Source organism: Balaenoptera physalus (assembly GCF_965194825.1).
Source record: "Balaenoptera physalus genome assembly, chromosome: X".
Classification (NCBI taxonomy): Eukaryota; Metazoa; Chordata; class Mammalia; order Artiodactyla; family Balaenopteridae; genus Balaenoptera; species Balaenoptera physalus.
The window spans coordinates 127,843,161-127,870,440 of NC_138903.1; the positions used below are offsets into that span (position 1 = coordinate 127,843,161).

The window sequence follows — 27,280 nt, forward strand, 5'->3', positions numbered from 1 at the left end:
AGGTCTGTGAAACTGTCCGCAATTCTTTTCATTCTTTCTTCTTTATTCTGCTGTGCAGTAGTTATTTCCACTATTTTATCTTCCAGGTCACCTACCCGTTTTTCTGCCTCAGTTGTTCTGCTATTGATCCCTTCTAGAGTATTTTTAATTTCCAATATTGTGTTGTTTATCACTGTTTTTTTGCTGTTTAGTTCTTCCAGGTCTCTGTTAAATTTTTCTTGTATTTTCTCCATTCTATTTGCAAGATTTTGGATCCTCTTTCCCATCATTATTCTGAATTCTTTTTCAGGTAGACTACCTATTTCCTCTTTATTTGTTAGGTCTGGTGTGTTTTTACCTTGCTCCTTCATCTGCTGTGTGTTTCTCTGTCTACTCATTTTGCTTAAATTACTGTGTTTGGGATCTCCTTTTCGCAGGCTGCAGGTTCGTAGTTCCCGTTGTTTTTTGGTGTCTGTCCCCAGTGGCTAAGGTTGGTTCAGTGGGTTGTGTAGGCTTCCTGGTGGAGGGGACTAGTTCCTGTGTTCTGGTGGATGAGGCTGGATCTTGTCTTTCTGGTGGGCACGTCCACGTCTGGTGGTGTGTTTTGGGGTGTCTGTGGCCTTATTATGATTTTAGGCAGCCTCTCTGCTAATGGATGGGGCTGTGTTCCTGTCTTGCTAGTTGTTTGGCATAGGGTGTCCAGTACTGTTGCTTGCTGGTCGGTGAGTGAAGCTGGGTCTTGGTGTTGAGATGGAGATCTCTGGGAGATTTTCGCCGTTTGGTATCACGTGGAGCTGGGAGGTCTCTTGTGGACCAGTGTCCTGAACTTGGCTCTCCCACCTCAGAGGCACAGCCCTGATGCCTGGCTGGAGCACCAAGAGCCTTTCATCCACACAGTTCAGAAAAAAAGGGAGAAAAAATAGAAAGAAAGAAAGAGGATAAAATAAAATAAAGTTATTAAAATAAAAAATAATTATTAAGAAAAAAAATTTTTTTAAGTAAAAAAAAAAAACAAAAAAAAACCCAGACAGACAGAACCCTAGGACAAATGGTGAAAGCAAAGCTATACAGACAGAATCTCACACAGAAGCATATACATACACACTCACAAAAAGATGAAAAGGGGAAAAAATAATATATCTTGCTCCCAAAGTCCACCTCCTCAATTTGGGATGATTTGTTGTCTTTTCAGGTATTCCACAGATGCAGGTACATCAAGTTGATTGTGGGGATTTAATCTGCTGCTCCTGAGGCTGCTGGGAAAGATTTCCCTTTCTCTTCTTTGTTCACACAGCTCCCGGGGTTCAGCTTTGGATTTGGACCTGCCTCTGCGTGTAGGTCGCCTGAGGGCGTCTGTTCTTCGCTCAGACAGAACGGGGTTAAAGGAGCAGCTGCTTTGGGGGCTCTGGCTCACTCAGGCCGGGGGGAGGGAGGGGTACGGATGCGGGGCGAGCCTGCGGCGGCAGAGGCCGGCGTGACGTTGCACCCGCCTGAGCCGCGCCGTGCGTTCTCCCGGGGAAGTTGTCCCCGGATCACGGGACCCTGGCGGTGGCGGGCTGCACAGGCTCCCGGGAGGGGCGGTGTGGAGAGTGACCTGTGCTCGCACACAGGCTTCTTGGTGGTGGCAGCAGCAGCCTTAGCGTCTCATGCCCGTCTCTGGGGTCCGCGCTGATCACCGCGGCTCGCGCCCGTCTCTGGAGCTCGTTTAGGCGGCGCTCTGAATCCCCTCTCCTCGCGCACCAGGAAACAAAGAGGCAGGGAAAAGTCTCTTGCCTCTTCGGCAGCTGCAGACTTTTTCCCGGACTCCCTCCCGGCTAGCTGTGGCGCACTAGCCCCCTTCAGGCTGTGTTCATGCCGCCAACCCCAGTCCTCTCCCTGCGATCTGACCGAAGCCCGAGCCTCAGCTCCCAGCCCCTGCCCGCCCCGGCGGGGGAGCAGACAAGCCTCTTGGGCTGCTGAGTGCTGCTCCGCGCCGAGCCTCCGTGTGGGAATCTCTCCGCTTTGCCCTCCACACCCCTGTGGCTGCGCTCTCCTCCGTGGCACCGAAGCTCCCCCTCCGCCACCCGCAGTCTCCGCCCGTGAAGGGGCTCCTAGTGTGTGGAGACCTTTCCTCCTTCACAGCTCCCTCCCACTGGTGCAGGCCCCGTCCCTATTGTTTTGTCTCTGTTTTTTCTTTTTTCTTTTGCCCTACCCGGGTACGTGGGGAGTTTCTTGCCTTTTGGGAGGTCTGAGGTCTTCTGCCAACGTTCAGTGGGTGTTCTACAGGAGCAGTTCCACGTGTAGATGTTTTCTGATGTATCTGTGGGGAGGAAGGTGATCACCGCGTCTTACTCTTCCGCCGTCTTCTCCTCTCTCCCCCTTTTCTTTTTAACACTCTGGAGTAAGAAAAAAAAAATACTTATCAGGAGTGATCTACAAGGCATATATGAACTTGGGGCCTAAGGATGCCCTTATATTCCTTTCAGCACCTGGGTTTTCTGAGCCTCTTCCTGGAGTAAGGTCATTTTGAGCATGTTCTTCCATTTTTTATCTAAGACACATGCTACTATGGGCCTGTGTTTCTCTGGAATACTGAGCATGGGACACCAAAGTATAGGGAAACAAATATGGTGAATGGATTCCAGAGTCTGGGAATTATGGGATGTTTTTACTCTAAAAGAGCTGGTAAAAAATTTTTTTTGACATAGTGGTACTATTCTGTATCTTGAATTTTATCACTATTATACAAATTTCACATTCATCTAAACTCATATAAGTGTTCAATAAAAATAAGCTATAGTACTGTGTATACATTGAAATGTTAAACTGTACACACACACAAACACACAGCTGAAAATGTTGGAAGCAAGTTCAGGTGAGAAGATTCCAAGTCTTAAACTGGAGGTTTTTTTAGAATTTGACGACTAGGGGATGAAGATCTTTTAAATAGGGAAGTAGACAAGTATGGGAAACATCATACTTAGTTTATAATTATTTATTGAAACAACCATGAAGACTGAGATAAAGGAAATTGTCTTGATGTCTGAAAGTCTTGAAATCTTCCTTCTTTAATAGGAAAAATACCTGGCCTATATTAATAGCCGCAGGAAGCCCCACATTTTTCCAAAAAGTACAGTCATCCTTTGGAATCCACAGGGCAGTGGTTCCAGCACCCCCAATGGATACCAAAATCTGAGGATGCTCAAGTCCCTTCTATAAAATGGCATAGTATTTGCATATAACCTATGCACATCTTACTGTATACTTTGTTTTTTGTTTCTTTTTTTGTTTTGTAATTGAAATATAGTTGATTTACAATGTTGTGTTAGTTTCTGGTGTACAGCAAAGTGATTCAGTTTTATATATATGTGTGTGTATATATATATATATACACACATACATATATATATGTACATATGTATGCTTTTTCATATTCTTTTCCATTATGGTTTATCACAGGACATTGAATATAGTTCCCTGTGCTATACAGTAGGACCTTGTTGTTTATCCATTCTATATATAACAGTTTGCATCTGCTAATCCCAAACTCCCAGTCCTTCCCTCCCCCAACCCTCTCCCCCTTGGCAACCACAAGTCTGTTCTCTATGTCTGTGAGTCTGTTTTTGTTTTGTAGATTTGTTCATTTGTGTCATATTTTAGATTGCACATATAAGTGATATCATATGGTATTTGTCTTTCTCTTTCTGACTTCAATTAGTATGGTTCCATATACTTTAAATTATCTTTAGATTATGTATAATACCTCATACAATGTAAATGCTATGTAAATAGTTGTAAATACAATATAAATGCTATATAAAATTACTGGTCCTCAGCAAATTCAAGTTTTGCCTTTTGGAACTTTATGAAATTTTTTTTCATCTGTGGTTATTTTTGATCTGTGGTTAGTTGAATCTGTGGCTGTGGAACTCATGGATATGGATGCCAACTGTACCAGGAGTTTCAAGAAGACTGTAACTCTTCTCAACACTATTAGCCCTTATAGTCCTCTTCCCAACTGATTGTCTGAAGGCCCACTGGCCACTTTATGTCTCTGTCCTCTCTGTGCAGATTACCCCAAATAAGGAAATACCACTTTCCCCTCTATTTACCACAGGAGAGAAAGAAAGTCATAATAGAGAGGGTCCAATCTCCTAGTGACACTGCAGATGTGATGAGCTCTGTTATCAGAGAGCTTGACTGCAGTCCACTGTCCAACTCAACCTTCTCTTTTACCGCCATGCTGTCTTGTGCTAGGTCATTCTCAGTTTAACCTAGCAGGAATGCAGAAGCACAAGCATCAGCCATAGTAGCCATGCACTGGTTTTAGGTTGGTAGAGAGTAGCAAGTTAGACTAATTCTTGCAGACATACCTGTGCACATGCACTACCAGTTTAACAGGCAGCTGCAACTTCTTTAAGACAAACAGATGTCTCAGTCTCTGATCTGAGTTTCTCACATTCAAGGATAATCAATACTGGCAAAAGCATCATTTAAAATGTCTTCAATTTCTCCTTTTTCCTCTTTAAAAAAAATACACTCGGGCTTCCCTGGTGGCGCAGTGGTTGAGAGTCTGCCTGCCAATGCAGGGGACACGGGTTCAAGCCCTGGTCTGGGAAGATCCCACATGCCGCAGAGCAACTAGGCCCGTGAGCCACAATTACTGAGCCTGCGCGTCTGGAGCCTGTGCTCCGCCACAAGAGAGGCCGTGATGGTGAGAGGCCCGCGCACCGCGATGAGGAGTGGCCCCCGCTTGCCGCAACTGGGGAAAGCCCTCGCACAGAAACGAAGACCCAGCACAGCCATAAATAAATAAATGAAAATAAATAAATAATTTAAAAAAAATACACTCAATTTCTTATTGGTGATTTTTGGAAACCTCTCAGGGAAGAGAAATCCTCTCTACATAAAGCATTATGGCAACAGTTATTTTTTTCTGATTTCCATCAACTCCTATTCTCCTGTCTTGGGGATATATTATCCAGCTTGACAGCCTCTTTGTTTGTTTGATCCCCTTTCCTTTCCACTTCTTAAACCAAAGTGTCTCAATATTTCCCTGAATTTTCATCACAAAAATCTCTTGAAACAGGACAGAACTATATGGGCTGGAAGTGGGTATGGACAGTAAGAAAAGATCAGCAGGAAAAACTGGGTTTGCCTTCCATGCCAAGGCAGAAGGGAAGTGTTGGAGCACTGAGCAATTGCAGATTGATTCTATCCCTTCCTAATACAGGACTTCACTCAAATAGTGCTTTATCAGAGAAGCCTTCCCTGACCACTCTATGTGAAACTGCCCCATCCCCTCCTTTCTGGAGCACTGCCCAATCCTCAATACACTTTAATGTTTCTCCACAGTACTTTGGGCTGTTGTGCACAATTCACATTCTATTCATTTACTAGCTATTGTATATCTGTACTAACAGCTTCTTGAAGTTTTGCCTCTCCTGTTCTCCTACTATATTTGTAGCACCTCACAAATGGACTGGCATACTGTATGTGGTTGGTAATTTTTCAATTGAAAAATTGGTGGATATTCATCTAGTCTCAGCTGCCACATCCATGTCCAATCTTGGTCTTTCAGATGTCCTGTGGTATATAGGACCTAAAACCATGTTGAAATTCCAACAGAGAGCCCAACAGGGAACCCTGTTGCTTCTATGAAGATGGAGTGGCATTATATTGCTGAGTATAGAGAACACCATGTTGACAGAGTCTTGCTGTTGTCTAAATCAGGGAATTTTTCTTAGCAGTATTTAGGTAGGGCTATATTCCCAGTGCATGCCTCCTTCTCGGTGGTCACATCTCTTTACAATAAAGGGTTATAGACCACTGAATGATTTATTTGGGACAAATTTTCCTCAGGGACTTCAGCCACCAACAAAGTTGTACTTGTTGAGCATTACTCTACTCAGAAAGGCACAGTTCATAATACAGTATATGTGAACGGTGTCTTCCTAAATAGGGCACTGCACACACCATGGCTCAAGGTGGCTTCTCTGCCCAATACACCTTATACCAATGTAGCTCTTCTCATACCTGCCCAATCTCCACTGCCATGACATGACATTCGTCATTTTTCCATAAGAACTTGGCATTGCCCATCCTACTTCCTGCCAGATTCCATCTCCACCTGAGTAAGTTTCCCCTCACCTACTCTATGAATCCTTGGATGTTCTTCATGCCCAAAAGAGAATAAGCCCCTTCCTGGTTTTCCTTCCCCATTTAAGAAATATTTTTATTCTCTCTAACCTGTTATCTTTCAAGTTGTAAACCCAAACAAAACAAAACAACAAGAACAAAATACTTACAACACTCCATGGTACCCCCAAATTCCTTCATTCCAAATCCACATAATATTAGTGAAAACACACTAAAACCCGTAGGAAGGAAAGGGGAGATCAGCCATGGGGTGCAAATACTGAGAGGGCAGAAATCCCATTTCTTTTTTCTCTTGAGAAGAAACTAACCATTTAATATATCGCTGTTCATTTCTAAGAGAGAGATGAGCTTAAATCCTAGAGATATCCTTTTCCTCCTCTCAGCTCTAGATTATCTCGGCCCTTGATGAAAGGTCTGGTTGTTGCTAATGTATTTTCCCAATTTTCCACTCTGTGACACAGGTGCCTAGCACTCTGACTTTCTGATGACCCACTGAACCTCAAAGAAGATGAAAGAGAGCATGTAAAGGTGATAGGAGACCACAAACCAGTCATAGTCTAAGAGAATGAGAGCCATGTTATGCCATTCCTACAGAGAGAGAGAGGAAAGAGGATTTGGAAACACACTTCCAGCTAAGTTACTTGCTATGGAGAGGGGAAAAAAAAAGACTTAGGGAAGGGACATATAAACTGGACTTTCCCAAGTCTTTTTTTTTCTTCCAATAGACTTTCAATAGTTCCCATTTCACAAAACTGTTAGCACTTGAACAATTTCAATAAATATACCTGAGCCATCTGTGACCCAAGTATCTGGACTGTGACAAGGATTTTGTTGTGGACTAAATCCCCGGTCACTTCTTTCATCTCTGACAGTCTTTTGGCTGGTACTTATTTCTACCTCAGCCATACCCTACAGCCAATTATCATTATATAAGGGAAGTGTAATGAAACAGAGGATGTTCTCACCTGGTGAACAAAGAAAACAGCTGCATCCCTTCGTGTTTGTCTTTAGGCAGCAGAGTAGGAATTCAGAGTTCTTTGAGGTGGGCAGTTTAGTACTGAACCCAGCTGTATAGTAAACTTGAGTATTTTGGTTCTGCTAGAGACCAGAAGACAAAAATAATATATTCCCAACTTGCCGAGTCCCTAGGCTGACTGGTCCTCTTCTCTCTGTGGGACAAGAGGCACCTACTCTGTCCTCCCAACCCCACTGCTGAACCTAACTTTCATCTTTGACCTTGGTGTCTACAAGAACCAAAGCAGGGGGAGAGAGATAGATTAGGAGTTTGTAATTAAGAGATACAAATTACTACACATAAAATAGATATACAACAAGGACCTACACATATCTGGAGTAGTGAGACTTTCTGTGTAGGGTGATCCTTAGATCGTGTGAAGGAGGAAAGGAGATACCATAAGTAGTAGACACAGGTTGTACGTGGGTAATAATGTTGAGAGACAGAGAAATTTCCTTCTTTTGATCACAACCTAAATTTTTGCCAAGGAGTGAAGTGGGAGTGAAACCTGTGGCTCTCTGAGATGCAGGAATACCAAAACCCCTCGTTTTCCATAACCACTGATTTGGTTAAAAAGGCCTTACCTTTGCAGAGCATCAAGATTCTTGTTCCCACAGAAGAATGTAAAATTTATAACTTGCTTCCCATGCACTGTTCTAGTTCTACAGATGGTCTCCAACTACTGGCTATCTTCTTTCTCTCCCTCTGTGTGCAGGGTTAAGAATAGAAATCCAAAGGTGAATAAGAGAAAAAAAAGTCATATTTTATCATTATCAAGAGTTCTAAAGTATAGTTCCTCCTTGCCCATCCATTTTTCACATAACTAAAAAATAAATGAATTAGCATACACATAATAAATCAATAAATAAGAGTTGAAAAGTATATATCAGACTGACAAAGCTTCATCTGACTTAACCATGGTTAAGCCCGAGTACTTTGGTGACTTCAAATACGACTGAAGGAGAATCCAAGAAAGAGGAAATTTGGTTCTGCAGAGAGAAATATCAATGGGGAGACACAGGGGCATCATAACTTACCTCATGTTGTAGTCTCATATGCACAGGCCCCTTTTTAACCAACTTTTAAACTCCTCAAGAACATACATATGAAGATTTTCCTAGGGTGCCCTAATTCCCTATGTCTTACTCCTTAGAAGGCACATACGAGGGTCCCCTGATGTGGCCCAGTGCTGAAAAGATGGTGCCTTGGTTCAAGGAAAGATTCAGGTAGCCATACCTCCTCTGGGGCCACCACATATGTTGTACCTGTTGTACATTACTTCACTCCAAGGTGTGCCAATCATATCTTTTGGCACATGAATAGTACTTCCTGTAATGGGGTACTGCACACAGAATGGCTGAAGGTGGCAATCTTATCCATACTCAAACACCCCTCACCATGCCATTTCAGTCAATACCCCAACACTCTCAGTCCATGATAGGTCAGAAGAATAGACCCAAAAGCATGGAAAACAATCATTTAGTTCCCCTCTATCTTTTACCCATCTCTGAATATATATCCCCTCACCTACTATGCTTCTAATGGGACAAACTTTAGAACTGAGAGAGAATAAACTTTCCTCCCCCAACCTCTACGTCTGGGACTTAGAATATTTGTCTGCATTACTGTGCTGAGTTTCAATTTAATATAGTTGTCACATGAAAAACTAGTTTGCATTCCCCAAAAGTGAGTTGCTAAGTAGAAAGGACCACTCCACTCACCCACCACATCTAGATATCACAGGCCACATAAAGATCTAATTGGAAGAGAGCTGGACAGAACTCTCACCTTCTTCGCAACTTGAATTTTCCTTATACTAGCAAATGAGCCTGACTGGGGCATCCTCTGGTCAAGGACAGAGGACTGTAGTAGCAGAAGAAGCAGCCATGTACCTCATTTAGAAGAATAAGGCAGATTCTCCCTCCTAGTCTTCCCTGTGCCCAACCCCAATCAGTTTACCAGGCTGCTTAGATACTTTCACCACAGTACTTGGTCTTGGAACTGGATCATGGTCAAGGAAACATCGTTCAGCCAACAAAACTACTCAGAATATCTCAAATCCTTCTCTTGAATTTGTTGATCTCGATGAAAGAGACTAAAGGTATAATATACTCCACTGCAACATTTATATATACCGCCTTCCCTTTCTATATACTTCTCTCATACCCCAAAGTTTTTCCCTGGATTGCTAGTTCAGTCACCACAATGGACACCGAATACCTTACAATAAAACAAATATACCTATTTGTCAACCACCAGGCCAAGTGCATTTCTCCTTCTCTTCCTCTGTCTCCTCTTTCACAATAACTTCAAAGAAGTCGTGGCCGCAGCCGGACGCATCAGGGGTAGTTGAACCTAAGAGCTCAGAGAAGTCCCAAACTCGACAATTCTCTACCTCTTTAGTACTCAAGGTCCAATTCAAAGGGAGAAACAACAGTAATTTGAACAAGAAATATATAATATAATAAGTTATTAACTAAACTAGGAGATTCAAGTAATGAGGGTTGGCTAGCATAAACTAAATCGAATTTTAAAGAATACAGTAATACCAGATATATAATAGCAGATATATCATTATATAAAATTATATATAGTAGCCACTAACCATCAGGCAACATCTGATTTATCTCAGTGTAGGTGTCTGGTCAGTTTGTTCGTTGTCTTTTCTCATTCATGTTGTTATTTTCCTGGTTCTTGGTATGACAAGTGATTTTCTATTAAATATAAAATGGACATTTGGAATATTAACTATATAATGAGATGTCTTATCATATTTACTCTTTATTTGTTGTTAAGCAAGCAGTCTCTCCGTTGAGGGGCAGGTAAGTATACAGGTTCAACTCCCCACCGTGCCCTGCCGACAATACACTAGCAAAAGAGGGACACTGCCTCACACTGCCTCTCTGAAGACATGTGGGTAGAAGTACAGCTACCCCACCTCAGCCCCACTGACATTATCCCAGAAAAAGTGGGGTATCAACATGCATGGCCTAATTACCTCAATGTGGGAAGGTAAAATCAGCTTCCCATCGGGCCCACTTTCACTAGACAGAAAGGAAGTAGATGCCAACTCACCCGCTTTACTGCTGTTTGGTCAGGGTGGACGCCCAGCTCCTCACTGGGCCCTGTCGCTCTAAGGAGAGAGGAGGAAAGAAGGGTTCCTTGGATAAATGACTAAATTTAGGGATGGGGCAGGGAAATTACAAGACAAGACTGCAGCATCTTACAGTACCAGAAAGTTATGAAGAGCTCAAAAAAACCAAAGGATTGGGACATATCAAGGGGACACAGAAGCCAACCTGAAAGAGCTCCAAAAGGCCAAATCTGGAATAATAGTAGCAACAGAAAGAATGTTGTAGTATCACCCCTTGGGGTGATAGTTTCCGTTCCTCATTAAGCACTGAACTTGGATGCAGCCAGTCCAGCTGAGAAGAGAAGCCTGGAGTCACAGATAGTTTATTGTTCAGGCAACTCAGAATAAGCCAGTAGGTTTTTTAAAAACTTATTAAATATTCCTTCCTTTCTTTCTTCCCTCCTTCCTTCCTTTCGTGTGTGTGTATGTGTTCCTGTTTGATTTCACTTTTGATTCATTCCTGGTTTGATTTCATTTTGATATATATACATAAAATATATCATTTATATGTTTGCTATATATTATAAAATTATATAAATATATTTCCTTATATTCATTATATATTGTATAATTGTGATCTCCTACTAATACTCTTTGCAACAAATCTCTTAATATATATCTCCTAATGATACATAGCCCATATGGCTCCATTGGCACATTCTACATTTTTGAAGCCACCATATCTTGGTTCTAAAACCAGACATGTGCCTCAGAAGAAAAGTAAACTACGAACAGTAGTTCTCATAAACATCAAAACAAATATCTTTAAAAACAAATTTTTTGGCAAACCAACCTAGCAATATATAAAAGGATAATACATTATAGCCCAATGGAATTTGTTCCATGAATGCACAGCTGCACAGCTGGTGTAACATTCAAATATTGACATAATTTACCTCATGGAAAAAAAAACGAGAAAAACTAGATAATCATTTCCATTAATGTAGAAAAGTATTTGAAAAAATCAGCCCCTATTCATGATAAATTCCTCAGCAAACTATGAATAGAAGGGAATATCATCCTGATAAAGGACAACTACAAAAAGCAAACAAAATAAACAACAGGCTTTTCAAAATAGTTACATTTAAAATAATCATCAAATCAAAGAATTTCATCAAATTCTTTGCCAGTAACATTTGTGTGGAAGGGATTCTTTCAACGGAAATATTTAATAGTTGTAGAATGTAAACCATATGAGGGCAGAGACTTGATTTAGCTCACTGCTGTACTCCTAGAGCCAACCACCACAATGCCTGCCAGAGAGTAGCAGTCAATAAATATCCATTAACGAAATAAGTTTTCTTTGCACTTAACTGTTGAATAAATTCAATAAAGCTAGAGATTTCTGATTAAAAATGAAAAACTTGATGTATTTGTCTGTTTTTGTTCCAGTACCATACTCTTGATTACTACAGCTTTGTAGTATAGTCTGAAGTCAGGGAGCATGATTCCTCCAGCTTCATTCTTCTTTCTCAAGACTGTTTTAGCTATTTGGGGTCTTCTGTGTTTCAATTTCAATTTTTAAATTATTTGTTCTAGTTCTGTGAAAAATGTCATTGGTATTTCAATAGGGATTATATTGAATCTGCAGATTTCCTTGGGTAGTATGGTCATTTTATTCTTTTTGATGCAATGGTAAATAAGGCTGTTTCCTTAATTACTCTTTCTGATATTTCATTGTTGGTGTATTGAAATGCAACAGATTTCTGTATATTAGTTTTGTATCCTGCAACTTCACAGAATTCATTGAAGAGCTCTAGTAGTTTTCTGGTAGCATCTTTAGGATTTTCTATGTATAGTATCATGTCACCTGCAAATGGTGACAGTTTTATTAAACTAGTGTTCAAGAAGGAGATAATAATGACCATCTTTTAAACTATGACCACTTACATTACATCAATAATAAATAAAATAATAAGGTAAAAGTGATGGAATAAATTGCATTTTTATTGCAACAAGAACAAAGGAGAGGTATTATTTTTCCTTTTTCTGTGATAGGCTTAAGTACTATATTACATGTAAAGTGCCTATTATAGTGTTTGATACATAGTATAAACTCAATAAATTACAGTCACTAAGGACACACAGATAGCTTAAGAAAACCAGAGACACAGAGTCAAAAGAAATGCAGCATGAGGAAATTCTTCGACAGCTAGCCTCTAGAAGACTATATGGGCGTTATTCATACCACCCTGAACCCTTCTTCTCTGTCCCACCTGCCAGTCTTACAGTCGATATCTCAATTAAAGAAGCATGTCCCCAATAACCTACCACTAACTCTACCTTGAAAGTCTATTGGTGTAGCTAATCCGATCATTTCTCAAAGTCACATGTTCTAACACCCAGGGTCCAATACATCCCATTGATTTTCTTTCCTCTTGTACATCTACATATATATGTGTATATATATGTACATATATATATTTATATACAAATATATAATTTTGAATCTATTTTGGAATATATATATAGTTTTTAATTATCAAAACCCATTAAAGAGGAGAGTCTTCTTCTCTATTTTAGGAAAAAAGTGATTTTTTTTTTCCAAATAAAGATTTCATTTCATTCTCAGAGTGTGTAATCCATTCCATGGTATCGTATTTGATTTGTGATTTTCGAAAAAGTGACTTAAGGTTGGGAGGGGTTTTAGCTAAAATAAGATGGTTTAAGTATTCTGAAGTCCCTTCTGTATTGACTTAATGAGATTGTTCCATCAGTGCCTGCAGCAAATTAACACCAGGGAAGTGAGCAATTCCTTTGAGCTTGTTTGAATAATTTACCACCACATGTTTAGGAAGTTCAAGATAGCCCCTCGTTCTATGTTTGCACAATTATAAATGATTTCTTTAGTGTTTACGGAAAGTGTATTTCCCTCCTTGTAGATCTGCATATGATTTAAGAAAGATGCTTTTCACATGATGCCTACTTTCTCCTCCATTTCAATGTGCTGTTTAAAAAGCTGCAGGGGACACTGTTGTTACATGGGTGATGGTGTCTGATGGAATGGCACCAACATACCCAGGTAAATGATCCAAGTTCATTTAATGTGAGTAAAATAAATTAATTTTACTACACAGAACGGAGAACCCAGAGGATCTAGTAGCCTATTTCCAGTCAGAATGAAACTATTTCCTTGTTTTGAAGTCCCTATGAGTGTCAGCAACTGCTAAAGTAATGCCTAATCCAAAGGGAGGTGGGGCAGGGACAACCTTATCTGGATCTTCTAGGAAGATGATGATCTTTATAACACCTGTCCCCTCCTAACTAGAGACTCTGATTAGGCAAGTATTTATTGCAAAATGCCTCAGCATATTCCTGAGTGTCCACTATGAATCAAAAGTCAAATATTCAATGTCATATTATACATACTATTATTGATGTGATTTTCAAGTGAGAAAACTGAAGCTCATGAAGCTAAGCAACTTATTCACCATTACATATCAGGTAATGAAGAGATTTAAAACCTGGTCTGTCTGGTCAAAATCCCATTGATTTGTACAGTACTGCATATTTTCCCAAATGTGCTTATTTGGGCTACTACTAGTTAAAGTCAGAAATCTCAAAAGATTTTCGTTATAAACAGAGCATAACTGTTCAGACTGAATAAAGAAACAATAGGAATGTGCTTATGTTGTAGCTACACTTCTGTACATTTTCATGAATTTTCCTGCATAATTTGCATTAGGAAGTCATACATCCATTTTCCTGAACTTTTAGTATGATGCAAATCACAGAAAAAGTCCTCTTATTACAATGCTATATTTAGAATTTTAATTGATAACATATATTATATGACACCCATTCAACATTAAGCACTTCCACTGTAAATAGATATGAAGAATTCCCAGAAAGTCTCTGTGTGCAAACCATTTCCACATCATCCACTAACCAAACTTGGGACTGTATGCTCCTTTGCTATTCAAACCTCCTAATTCTCTCCTTACCTCACTGGTACCTCAGACAATATGCTGACTTTGGTCCTCTCCATGAAACTGCCTCTTTTGTTTGCCAGAGATCCACTTCCTATGCCCTTTAGTCCTTCAATATACTTTCTGTGAATTCAATTCTACATTCAGTTGTGTAAGACAAAGTTATTTGGTCATCCTTGAAATCTAATATTCCTGTTATTGTTATCCTTAACCTTCACAAGATCATCCACTTCTCTCAAACTCCACTGATTTATTTATTTTTTTGGCAAATATTTATTGAGTGCCTACAGCATGCAAGGTACTGGTGATAAAGCAAAGCTATACATATGACCGGGGATTCTTGAAATTGTTATCTATTCGGATTGCTTAATTATATGTCTCCCCTGCCAGACTGTAAGCTTTGGGAGAGCAGGGATCCTGTCTCCCCTACTCTGCCATCCTCTGTCTAACTAGATCTAGATTATACCATCATGGTCTGGACCTTCTCACCCACCTGCCTTGGCCCTAGAATTGTATACCAGTCTGTTTTTTCCTTTGGCTTGTCTCTACCTGCTTGTGGGTGAGGGCCAATTTTGTTAGCAGTTTTGTCAAGTTACAGATTTTACAAGTCTGTGCCTAGTAAGATTATTTTAAGATAATGTTTATACTCAGTACCTGCCTGAAGTGGGTTCTCAAATATGATCATGAAACTTTATTCATTGCAATTTATTCATTCTTTCATCAAATATTATTGAGTGTCTAGCATATGCCAAGCACTGTCCTGGAAATTGATATAACTCAGATTTCAAGTTCACCATATCCCTCCCTTTGAAATGGAACAGTAGATGGACATAAAGGAGACTGTAAACAATGGTGCAAACGAGACTATTTCCTTCTCAGCAGCACAATACCATAAATTACCTCATGATATCCTGCTTCCTTTTATTATTGGAAATGAAATCAAAATCATTTCATATTCAAAACTCGGCAGATCATGTGCTGCAAAGCCCAGATGTTTATGATTTTGTTATCTGAAATTCATTTCTATTATAATTCATTGAGAAAAATAGACACATAGCCAGTGTCAGTGAATATATGCAGACAAAAAAATATACCGACAATGTAAATGGAGGGATTATTCTCTACTACTGCTCTAAATATTATTATTTGAATTTAGGTTATTTTCATCTGCAGTTTTCTTGTTTGATTATATATGTTATGCAGATATATAGTAGCAAATGAATTATCTCTAGATGCCTGGCTTATAGCATATATCATGTGGTAAACTTTATTTTCTCTAATTTTTAAAAAGAGATAAAGAGATTGTAAATCCTTTTTGAGGCATACCATGGGAATACTGTTGTAGATACATGCAAATCAGTTCAAAGCGTTATCTAAAGGCTTATTTATCCTGCCAAGTTTCCCCAAATCAAACTTAAACACCCTTCAGAAGAGAGGAGAGTATTAGAAAATTGAAGGAAAATTTACTCAAAGCTGTTACAGTGCATTGCACATGATAGAGTCTCATTAAATATTTGTTGATTTGATGAAATGAGAGGCAACTCAACCTAACCAATGATATGGATCATGTGCCATTATGTAGTACATATGTAAGCCAGTGAGAGAAGCCACAAAAATCTTAATTATAGTTGATTTTTTCCTTCAATTGAACAGACAAAGAAAGTCAGGGATTTTTTGTTTTTGTTGTTTTTGTTTTTGACAGAAAGCCCAAATAAAGTAATAAATTTACATAAAATTTAACAAAGAGTTTCAGATCAACAACAATCAAATCTCAGCACATTCAAAGAGAATGGATTATAGCTGAGAATTAATCTGTACTTGGAAATAGGGAATGCTCATCTCCTTCCTTGGAATTATATAGGAAGTTACAATGCATTACCTCTAATGAATGAGAAATTCTTAATAGCCCCAGGCATTTACAATTTTTATGTTCAGATATTTCCAACTGGATGTGTATCTGATGTCCTCTTTTACTTTAGTAGATTTTATCCTTTGGTTAGTTGGTTGTCAGAAGAAATAATTTTCTATGAAGATAAAAATCTTTGTTTGGAATAATATTTTAGTCCCTTTTAATGTAATATGCCATCGACTTGATTCTCAAATATTTTTACTGATGAATACCAGTTCTGCTTCTTGCCCTCCAGACTTCTATAACTTCAGTGATTTCTTTACTCACTGATTCATTTTCATCCACTTCTGAATCAAATATTTAAGGAGAACCTACTGTGTGCAAAGCCTTGCCCTAGGCATTTCTACATGTAATCTTCCATGTCCCACGCCATCCCACAAAATATTTTATTGACTTTGATTCCCCAGTAGCATACATATGGGTCATGTTAATGTGACATTTCCAGGCACCTTCTGTTTATCACTACTTTATTTTTCTACCCCACTGTCTCAATTATGGGGCCAACCTCATCTACAAGATAGAACTCTCTTGATTTTCTTCTTAACTGACTGTGGTGGAGAAAATCAAGGATGACCCCTAGTTGTCACTTCCTTTGGTAGTCATGCCTTTTTGTGATGTCCTTGTTCTGAGTTTGGATGAGACCTATGACTTGATTCTGACCAAAGTAATATAGCAAAAGTGATGCTAGTCCACTTCTGGGATTACACTAAATAGAAAGGTGGCATCTGTGTAGTTACAATATTCTTTCACTTGCTAGCTTTGATGGGGTAAATGGCTATGTTGAGGAGTCCCATGTTTGAAGGAACTGAATTTGAATTCCAGTTAACAGCCATCAAGAAAATGAGGCCCTCAGTCCAACAGTATTTATAGGAAACTGAATTTCACCAACAACCACAAGAGCTTGGAGGTAAATCCTTCCCCAGTAGAGCCTCAGATAAGACCACAGCCCCAGCTGACACCTTGATTTCAGCCTTGTGAAATCCTGAGGCAGAGGACCTAGATAAGCTATGTCCAGATTCCTGATTCACAGAAACAGTGAGAGAAAACCTGTGTGCTATTTAAGGCACTAAGCTTGTGGTGATACTGTCACACAATAGATAACTAATACCAGTGCTTCCATTTTAGTGTTCTTCATTGGTCTTACTTTTCTCTACCCTCTCTTGAAATATACATGTTCCAAAGTTATACACCTCACAAATCTAGTTTTCTCTTCCTAATTTCTATGGGTGCTATTTATATAAAGCCATCATCTCTTGCCTTTACCTAATAGATTCCAATTTGATTCCGTAACAACATATCCCATTTTTGTCCAACCTCCACCCTGTTTTCGGAACTGTTATTTCAAAGATCAGATTATGTCACTTCCCATCGTTAAAAAAGCATTTTCCTTCCCAAATCATTTTATGAGAGCAATATTACCCAATACCAAAACTAGATAAAGATAGTACGAAAAAAAGAAAGGAAGGAAAAGAAAACTACATACCAGTATAGCTCATGATCTTAGATTCAACAACTCTCTATAAAATATTGGCAAATAAAGTCCAGTAATGTATAAAAATAATTATGTACCATTACTGTGACCAAATGAATTTATTCCAGGTTTGCAAGTCTGGTTCAACATTTAAAAATTAATATAACATCATATCAATAAGCAAAAGAAGAAAAATTATATAATCATATCAATTGATACAGAGAAAAAAAAAACTGAAGAAATCCAGCACACATTCATGACAAAGATTCTAATCAAGGTAGAAGTAGAATTACCTCAACTTGATAAAGAGCATCTACAAAATACTTATAGTAACTTAATGGTAAGACACTGGACTATTTCCTCTTAAAACTGGGAACACAGCAAACATGTCAGCCCTCACCACTTTTACTCAACATAACAATAAAAGTTTTAGCCAGTGAAATTATGCAAGAAAAATAAATAAAAGGCAAACAGATTGGAAAGGAAGAAATGAAACAATCTCCATTTGCAGGTGACAATTGTCAACATAGAAAATCCCAAGTAATCTACAAAAAAAAAAAAAAAAAACCTCCTAGAAGTAAAAACTGAGTTCAGCAGAGTTACAGGATATAAGATGAACACATAAAAATTAAACATATTTTTATATAACAACAATGGACATATGGAAACTGAAATTTTAAAAATGATATCATTTACAAGAATACTTAATAAAACATGTACAACATCCATATGCTAAAAATCACAAATGTTAATGAAATAAATAAAAGAAAACCTGAATAAATGGAGAGGCATACCATGTTTATGGATTGGAAGAAAACATAGTAAAGATATCATACTTCCCCAAAGTTATTTATAGGCTTAATGTAATCCTTATCAAAGTCAAAGAAAGATTTTTTGTAGGTACACAGAAGCTTATTTGAAAATTTATGCAGAAATGCACAGTACTTCCAATAGCTAAAATATCTTGATAAAAAAGAATAAACTAGGAAGACTCAGTCCATCATATATTAAAGCTTACCATATAGCTACAGTAATCAAAACAGTATGGTATTTACAGAGGAATAGATGTGTGTCTCAATGGAACAGGACAGAGAACCCAGAAATAAACCCACAAAAAATTACCCAACTAATTTTAGGCAAAGTTGCAAAAGTAATTCAATTCATTTCAGCAAATGGTGCTGGAGCAACTGGACATGCATTAACCAAAAAAAAAATGACCTATGTGTCACACATTTAACTTACAATGGATTAAATGTATAATGTAAAACTATGAAACTTTGGGGGGAAAATAGTATACGAGAAATCTTTGGGATTTAGGGCAGAGCAAAGAGTTCATAGGCTTGACATCAAAAACAATCAAGAAAAGGAAAAAATTCCAAAAAACTTACCTTAGGTCTTTCCATCAAATTTTTAAAGAAATCAAATTTTGCTGTGAAAGCTCATCTGAAGATTAAAATACAAGCTATAAACTGGGAGAAAATATTTGCAAACTACATATTCAAAGTACTCATATATAGAATATATAAAGAACACTCAAAATTCAACAGAAAAAAAAATTAGAAAATTTGAAAAATACATGAACAGACATTTTACCAAAGAGGATACACAGATGTCAAATAAGCAGATGAAGAAATAATCAACATTATTAGCTGTAAGGGAACTGCAAATTAAAATAACAATGAGATATCACGACACACTTACCACAATGGCTTGAAAAAAATAGTGACATCAAATGCCAGCGAGGATATGGAGAAATCTGAGTCATTCGTACATTGCTTGTGGGAATATAAAATGGTATAGCCACTCTGGAAAGCAGTTTGGCAGTTTCTTTTTAAAATAAACATGCAATTGCATTCCTGGGCATTTATACCAGAGAAATGAAACCATGTTTACACAAAAACATGTACGTGTAGCAACTTTATTTGTGATAGCCAAAAACTGGAATCATTCCAGATGTCTTTCAACAGATGACTGGTTAAACAAACTGCAATACATCCATGCCATGGAGTACTACTCAGCAGTAGAAAGGACTAAACTACTGATAACATACGAAAACCTGGATGAATGTTCAGGCGAATTATGCTGAGTGAATAAAAATCAACCCCAAAAGGCTACGCACTAGATGACAGAAGACAGGTTAGTGGATGGGATTGTGAATTAGGGGTTAGGGATTAGGTTTAGGCATGGGACGAGAGAGGGTGGTATTTAAAGGTTATAAGAGGGCAACAAAAGGGATCCTTGTGATGCGGGAACTATTCAGTGTTTTGATTGTAGTAGTGGATATATGAACCTACCAGGTAACAATAAAATTAGAGAGAACTTCACACACACACACACACACACACACACACACACACACACACACACACACACGTACACTGAAAACAGAAAATCTAAATAAGACGGGTATCAGGGACTTCCCTGGTGGCGCAGTGGTTAAGAATCCACCTGCCAGTGCAGGGGACACGGGTTCGAGCCCTGGTCCGGGAAGATCCCACATGCCGTGGAGCAACTAAGCCCGTTTGCCACAACTACTGAGCCTGTGCTCCAGAGCCTGTGAGCCACAACTACTGAGCCCGTGCGCCACAACAACTGAAGCCCGCGTGCCTAGAGCCTGTGCTCCACAACAAGAGAAGCCACCGCAATGAGAAGCCTGCACACTGCAATGAAGAGTAGCCCCCACTCGACGTAACTGGAGGAAGCCCGCCCACAGCAATGAAGACCCAATACAGCCAAAAATAAATTAATTTATTAATTAAAAAAATAAGATCTGTATCAATATCGATTTCCTGGTTGTTTTACTGTACTATAGTTTTGCAAAATGTCAGCACTTGGGAAAACCAAGCGAAGTATACAGGAATCTCTCTGTCTTATTTCTTACAACTGCACATGAATCTACAATTATCTCAATAAAGAGTTCATTTTATTTTTTTATTTTTTAAACATCTTTATTGGAGTATAATTGCTTTACAATGGTGTGTTAGTTTCTGCTTAAGAGTTCATTTTAAAAAAACACTTTAGTGGTTCTTCATGCTCATAAAGACTGGGAATAGCGGAAGTAGTGTTCTTGCTGCAGACACAGGCATATGAGTGATACAAAATTTCACAAGATATCCTGTGTTGAAGATTCATTACATCATGGACACAGTTAAGTGCTATGGTGTTCATTACATCATGGACACAGTTAAGTGCTATGGTATTGCAGAGGCAGATAAATCATATCAAATAGAAGAGGTAAAGACATAGTATACTGAACTATAATGGTGGTTGATCTCAGAAATCTACAATAGGCATTTCTGTATTTCTTTTTAACTTGATTTTTAGAAAATAATTTTTGGTTTACATTACATTTACTTAGAATTTAATTCATTTTAATCTACAAATGTTTTCAGAAATGAAAATAAAATTCTTCATGAACTAGAAAGGACTTGTTAATGAACAGCAGCAAAAGGAAACAAAAGAGAAGTGCATTAGAGTTTTGGCAAGCCCCTCATTGTTATAGTGTTTGAATTTGAAGCCTTTGGTCTCAACTTCCTTGTTCACAGCTGGAGCGTTTCTCTGCACTATCATGGAGATGAGTAGGGCTTGTCTGATCAGGTTTTGTTCTACAATCCCAAGACAGTTTTGTAGGCTTTGGAACAAATCTACAAAGAGGAAACACATACTCTAGATTTACTGTACATGACAGTGAAATCATCTGATCTATTTCACATGACTGGCCTTTAAGGCTACTAAATCAAAGTCAAAGTTTGAAGATAATCATTCTTGGGAGCGTACAGAGGCCCATATTTGCATAAGTACTCTCAAAGGACTGATGTTATTATTTTGATCACTGCTCTTTTTAACCATCATACTGTAAGGCTTTGCAGAGCAGGAAACTAATATTTTCCCTTTGAAGATAATGACAAAGTTTGGGCTGACTGCATCTAATTTACCTATTAAGTGCTTTAATATATACACGTAGACATAAAATTAAACTAGTGATAGTCTACATGCCCCAAACAAGGCTGTGGTTAGAAAGTTTTCCTTGCTTCCACATGCCTATGGGCCCCCTTATCCATATTTTCCTCTCTCTTCCAAAATCAAGAACTATGAATAGCTAACAAGTCGTCACTTCCTATGACCCTCAACCAAAACAACTCACAATATAATGTAATAATGATAACTATAATTTCTTTACTACTTCTCAAGCTCTAGGCTCATTAAACAAATAGTTATACCAATAATTTATTTCAATTGTGAAGATGATATTGAGGATGAAATTTAAGGTTTTATGAGAGTGCAAAATAGAGCTAATCTAGTCTGAGAGATCAAAGAAGGCTTTCCTTTAAATGTGGTATTTAACTGAGAACTAAAGGATGAGTAGTTGAGCAAACATGGGTGGAATAAGAGTGAATAAAACATTCCAGACAGAACAGAAATCATCTGTGAAGCTGAAGAAGTCAGAAAGAAGCATGGAACATTTAATGAAGTTAATGAGTCTAGAGACAAAGGAAGAACCTGAAGACATGAGAAGAACCTGAAGACACAAGAATGGTCCAAGCGACGCAAAGGACAGTACATCAATGTAAAACTTGTGAATTTTTTACAAAATACAATGAAATAAATTGCATGTGTGCTATGAGACTAGATTGTAAAGAGGGGATAAGTATGGATAAACAAAGACCAGGTAGGAAGCCACTGAAAACATGCACATCAGAAATGATGGTGACTTGAATCAGGGTGGTAGCAGATTCTACAGGCTGGTCAGATTCTAGCTATTATAAAGGTAGAATAGACAAGACATTATGATGGATAATACGTGGGGATGAGGGAGAGGTATGGATCAAGGATTATCTTTAGGTTTTTGACTAACGTAGCTAGATGGATGGTGGTCACATTGAACAGAAATTCATATGTTTGGTAAAAAGATTGGTTCAATTTCAGACATGTTTAGGTTGAGGTGTCTGTGAGATATCCAAATGAGAATGAGCACTTAGCATTGTAAAATATTAATAAATGGAAACCTCAATTAAATAGGGTTGGGAGACCAGAATGGGGAGCTCTCACATCCTGTGATGATAACAGAGCCCAACAAGAAAGATTCCTCTTCCTTCCTGTCAAGGACTCAGCCAATGAAAAGCCATGGACCCTTTGTTTACTACAGCCCTCCCAACTCCCCCCCCTCCTTTTTTTCCATTGTTATAAAGTGTTCTCCTTCCCTTGCCCTGCAGGGACTTGTATCTGGCTTGCTATTGTTGTAGACCTTGAATTGCAATTCTCTGCTGATCCTGAATAAACCCATCTTTGCTGGAGATATACCTGGCAGTCTATATGTTTCAGGTCAATAGCATCTAAATATGGGTCTTGAACTCAGAGAAGAGGTCGGGCCTAGAAATACTTATTTGAAGGTATTTTTTCAAGAATGAGATTCCTAGGTGAGATCACCTAGGAAGAGGGTGGGGTGAGAAGAGGGCCTAGAACAGAGCTCCAAGGACCTCTAACATTTAAACATCAGGGAGTGAAGGATGATCCTATAAAGGAAAATAGCAAAAAGGAAAAAAAAAGTACCCAGAAAAGCAAAAGGAAAATGAAAAATGTGTGAGGGTCATAGATGCCAAGAGTTACAACTGTGAAAGTTTACCATAATTTCCTGAAAGGTCAATTAAGATGAGGTCTGAAAAATGTTCACTGGATTTACATATAGTATCTTTCTCTTTTAACACACTCATAATAAGACTACTACCACTACTACTACTATTTCTGCTGATAAAAAAGCTAATATGTATTGAGTACTTTGCATATCTTTTCTCATTTATTCCTCACAACAACTCTATCATTATCCCCATTTTACAGAAAACTAAACTGGGTCAGAGAGAGGTTAGGAAATTTGCCAAGTTGCTAAGTATCAATATATGGTAAAGTTGGTAGAGGAACCCACATACATCTTAATTCAGCATTTATACTATAACACTTCTTCCCAAGAAAAGAAAACAGAGCATAATAAGGCCCATGGTAAACAGAGGTGGAGCTGAAAGGGATAGACCAGAGATTGGAAAAAGAAAATGTAGACGTAGGATAGAATGGAAAGAAGGGGAATATTTCTATCTATAATAATCTACAATCCAGGTTTCTTTCAGTGTTGGGAAGTTTTATCCAGGCTGAAGATGAGAATGGCTCCTTGAGACATGAATCTTTAAGGTGGAAAATTCAGTACTAGGTGCCTGTTACGTTTCCTAGTGATGGGGCCTAGCAACTTGTAGGAGGTCTCTTTTCATAGGGACCAATGTGATGCTTGATATGGTATCTCAGATTCCTCTTATGTCCATTCTGCATCAACTCTGATTCAAATAACAGTTGCTGTGGAAATTTCATGAGGACTTCTACTCAGGACTTCATCTTGACACTTTATCAAGCACACAAGAATCTTTTGTTTTCTGCTCTGGGCCTTCTCTGAGGCCATGAGTTGAGATAGTGGTTAGAGCCTATTGGTCATGCATGAATGTGCACCCCAGAAATTCAGAATAATTATTGCCCCCCTAAAGGCAACCCTCAAACAATGCATGATGGGAACCCATGTCTAAGTGCTTCTCCTTGTCAGTCCCGGGGCAGACAATTCTGAGGAGCAGCTTTATATTTTTCTCTGGATGCCCTGATGATCTAATGACTTTTGTTTTCTCTTGATTTTTGACAATGTTTTCCTGGGTCCTCAATTTTTGTCAAGGTAAGTTTGGCTTGAAAAGTCTGATGAGAATCTAATTTTCCTTTTCTCTTAACGGACTTGATATTGTTGCCTAGATGCCCAACAGGTTATTTCTTTTTTCTCCCTTAAAATTCAACAGTTTTACTGCATATACCTTTTGGTTTATTGTTCCGGTTTACTTTTCCCAGGTCTGTTGTGTACTCTTCCTAATACAGTATTAAGATATTTTTATTTCATAAAAGTTTATTGAATTAGATTTTTTAGAATTTATTTTTTAAATTACTTTAGTTTTTCCTTTGGGAATCCTATTATATGAATATTGTCAATAGCAGTATTTTAAACCATAAGACAATGGCCAAACCAATTTTAAAAACTCAAGAAAAGAAATATGAGCCAAGACTTTTACATCAAGCCAACAGGAAACAGAAGAAAGTAAGGGGCTCCCTTGCTAAGAATAGCTAAGAATATGTAAGAATAGGCAAATCCTAAAATTTCTTGGAAAATATGAAGGGCCTATTTGAGAACAGCAGCTGAAACTGGAAGGGTTTTTTTTTGCACAATCCATTTTGTGGGTGGGTGCAAGGAGCTTGCTGTAAGGTCTGAAAAAAATAGGACAGCCTGGGTGCTATGAACTCTCAAAACAAAACAGCTGAACTTTCTCTCGAATTCTTTTTATCTTTTTCTTCATTTATTTTTTAAGTTTATCCTTCTCACATTTTCTCTTAAGAAGCATCATTTTATGTTTATTGGTGCTTGTAATCCTTCTAGTTTAATCTTTATACCTGAAACAACTTTTATTTATAATTATTTTCTGGGCATAATCATACATCACCCTGAGTTCATCTAATTTAAATTTACATTGTTCTTTCATATTTTATGTTATTTTGTTAATCCCTTTTAACCTGTTTTGAAATATTAGATAACACATTTCATTGTGGATGTGTCTTTCTACAAATGCTTTCATTGCCTGTAGTGATATTATTCTGCTCTTTATTCTATTTTTAAAATTATTCTTTGGTGTAGTATTCTCTCTTGATAAGTTTTGATTATATTTATGTGAAATTCATTTTCCTAAACTTTTAGGAGGCTGGAATGGGTTAAAATAGATTTTCCTGCTTCATGGTTATGAAATTCCCTTTCTTTGATTTTGCAAAGTGTTCAAACTAAGTGACCATATTTTTTCAGTAATTTCTTGGCTCTCTTTCCCCACTGCTATATCAGCTATCTCTTTCCTTTGCCCCTGATGTCCCTGTTTTTCTGAATTGGGATTCTACTCCCACAGAAGGCTCTTCAGTGTAAAGCGTTTTACTGACTGATACATTATGGACATATTTTTAAGTTAGAGCCAACAAGATTTGCTAATCTTTAGGCATGGGGTATGAGAGAAAGGATCGATGATAGCTCCAAGGTATTTATTTGGCCTGAGCAGTAGAAGGATGGAGTTTTCTTTAATGAGTATGGAAGAGACAGATTGAAGAGTAGATTAAAGTGCAGGAGGGATGGGGATTGAGAGTTCAGATTCAGGCATTTTAGTTTGAAGCAATATGTTAGACATAAAACTGGACATATCAAGTAGGCAACTGGGTCTGAAATTCAGGGAAGCTGTCAAGGCTGAAAATATATATTTGGGCATTGTCAATAAATATATGGCTTTAAAACCATGATACTGGATGACACTCACAAGGGGGTGAGTGGAATTTATACTATGTAAATAGATAAGAGATCCAAGGACTAGTCTTAGGTGACTCCAAACAAAGGAGACTAAGAAGGAAGAGCCAGTGAAACCAGGGAAAACAAAGAGTGCAGTACCTTAGAAGTTAAAGGGAAGAAAGTATTTGCAGGAGAAGGAAGCGATCGCCTGTAACAAATGCTGTTCATATCAACATCAAATAAATTGTACCTACAGGCTAAATTATGCTCACTTTGTGCCAACTTGTGATCTCTCATTAGTCCATCCCTGTCAATATACAGATGGAGAAACTGATTGATTCCCCAGAGTGGGTAAGTACCTGTTTCAAAGTCTCAGAGCTGGTTAGAGGCAGGCCTAGTGTTAACACTCACGTCATCTCACACCCAATCTAGTGTTTTTGTTTTTGTTTCACTAACACTCAGCATTCAATCATCCAGGTTTCCTCTCTGAGAAGTCTTGAATTATATATTAATGAATTGATATTTCCAAAACTGTAAAATCCTTAGTAAATATTAAGCATTATGTTTAGGTTTAACACAGTTCATTTAAATCTAGGGAGGGCTCTCATAAAAAGCCCTCCTTAAGAACTCATGTAGAAGGATCCTAGATCATCTGGAATCTCATACCACCAGATACCCAGAAGACCAGTGTGCAGTGAATTACAATAATCAATTCTAAAAATAAGTGAAAAAAGCACTAATTAATTACATCACATCTTTTTTGAGCAGGGGTTGTCATCTGGTAATACTGTGAAGATGGTGAAAGCATGTCTTAGTGTCAGCTATAAGATAGTTATCAACCTACAGATAAAAAGAGGATAGTGCTCCAACATGGATTTTGAAATTCAGAGATGGAAGAAAGAATTAGTGAAAAACATTGCCTCTAATGAAACCCTTCCAGACACTGCAAGGATTAATCAATAATGTTTCACAAAGAGAAAGTCTTGAAAATCTCCTTAGGCCCATTTGGAATACTTTGCTCTTCTGTCAATGTAATTAGCCTTTTCAATTGAATGTGAATTTACTTTTGCAGAGTCATATATTTCTTTACCTTGGTTGTCTTAACGCAATTCACATACCCCTCTGAGCTTCAAGATTTTTTTTTCGATTTGGAAAAAAAAAGGTCAACAATGCAGAAAGTATAGAGACTACTATAGCAAACATCTATTTATCCATGGCCTTGAATGTGACAGATATTATTTTGCTGTACTATGTCACATTTTAAAAATATAAGCAAATAAACTTTTCTGATCATTTCTGTCCCTAGAATTTCCTCCTCAATCCTATTCTCCTACCTTAGCCCCTCCCCAGAGGAAACCATGAATTCTGTGTTTA

At 38.1% G+C, this 27,280-nt stretch overlaps 1 protein-coding gene across 4 annotated transcripts in view; it reads right to left on the minus strand.

Moving 5' to 3' along the window:
• LOC309652235 (uncharacterized protein) overlaps positions 1-27,280 on the minus strand; it is a 537,677-nt gene that overhangs the window by 39,539 nt on the left and 470,858 nt on the right. The window contains exons 3-5 of one of the 4 annotated variants that reach the window (XM_082445830.1): positions 10,208-10,265; positions 7,717-7,837; positions 2,035-2,354 (exon numbers count right to left, since the gene is read on the minus strand). In XM_082445830.1, coding sequence (XP_082301956.1) covers positions 7,763-7,837; positions 10,208-10,265 — 133 coding nt within the window. In that variant the 3' untranslated portion in view covers positions 2,035-2,354; positions 7,717-7,762. Of the gene's footprint in view, positions 1-2,034; positions 2,355-5,676; positions 9,847-10,207; positions 10,266-27,280 lie in introns of those variants that run through there. The other 3 variants (XM_082445832.1, XM_082445829.1, XM_082445831.1) reach the window with 3 other exon arrangements.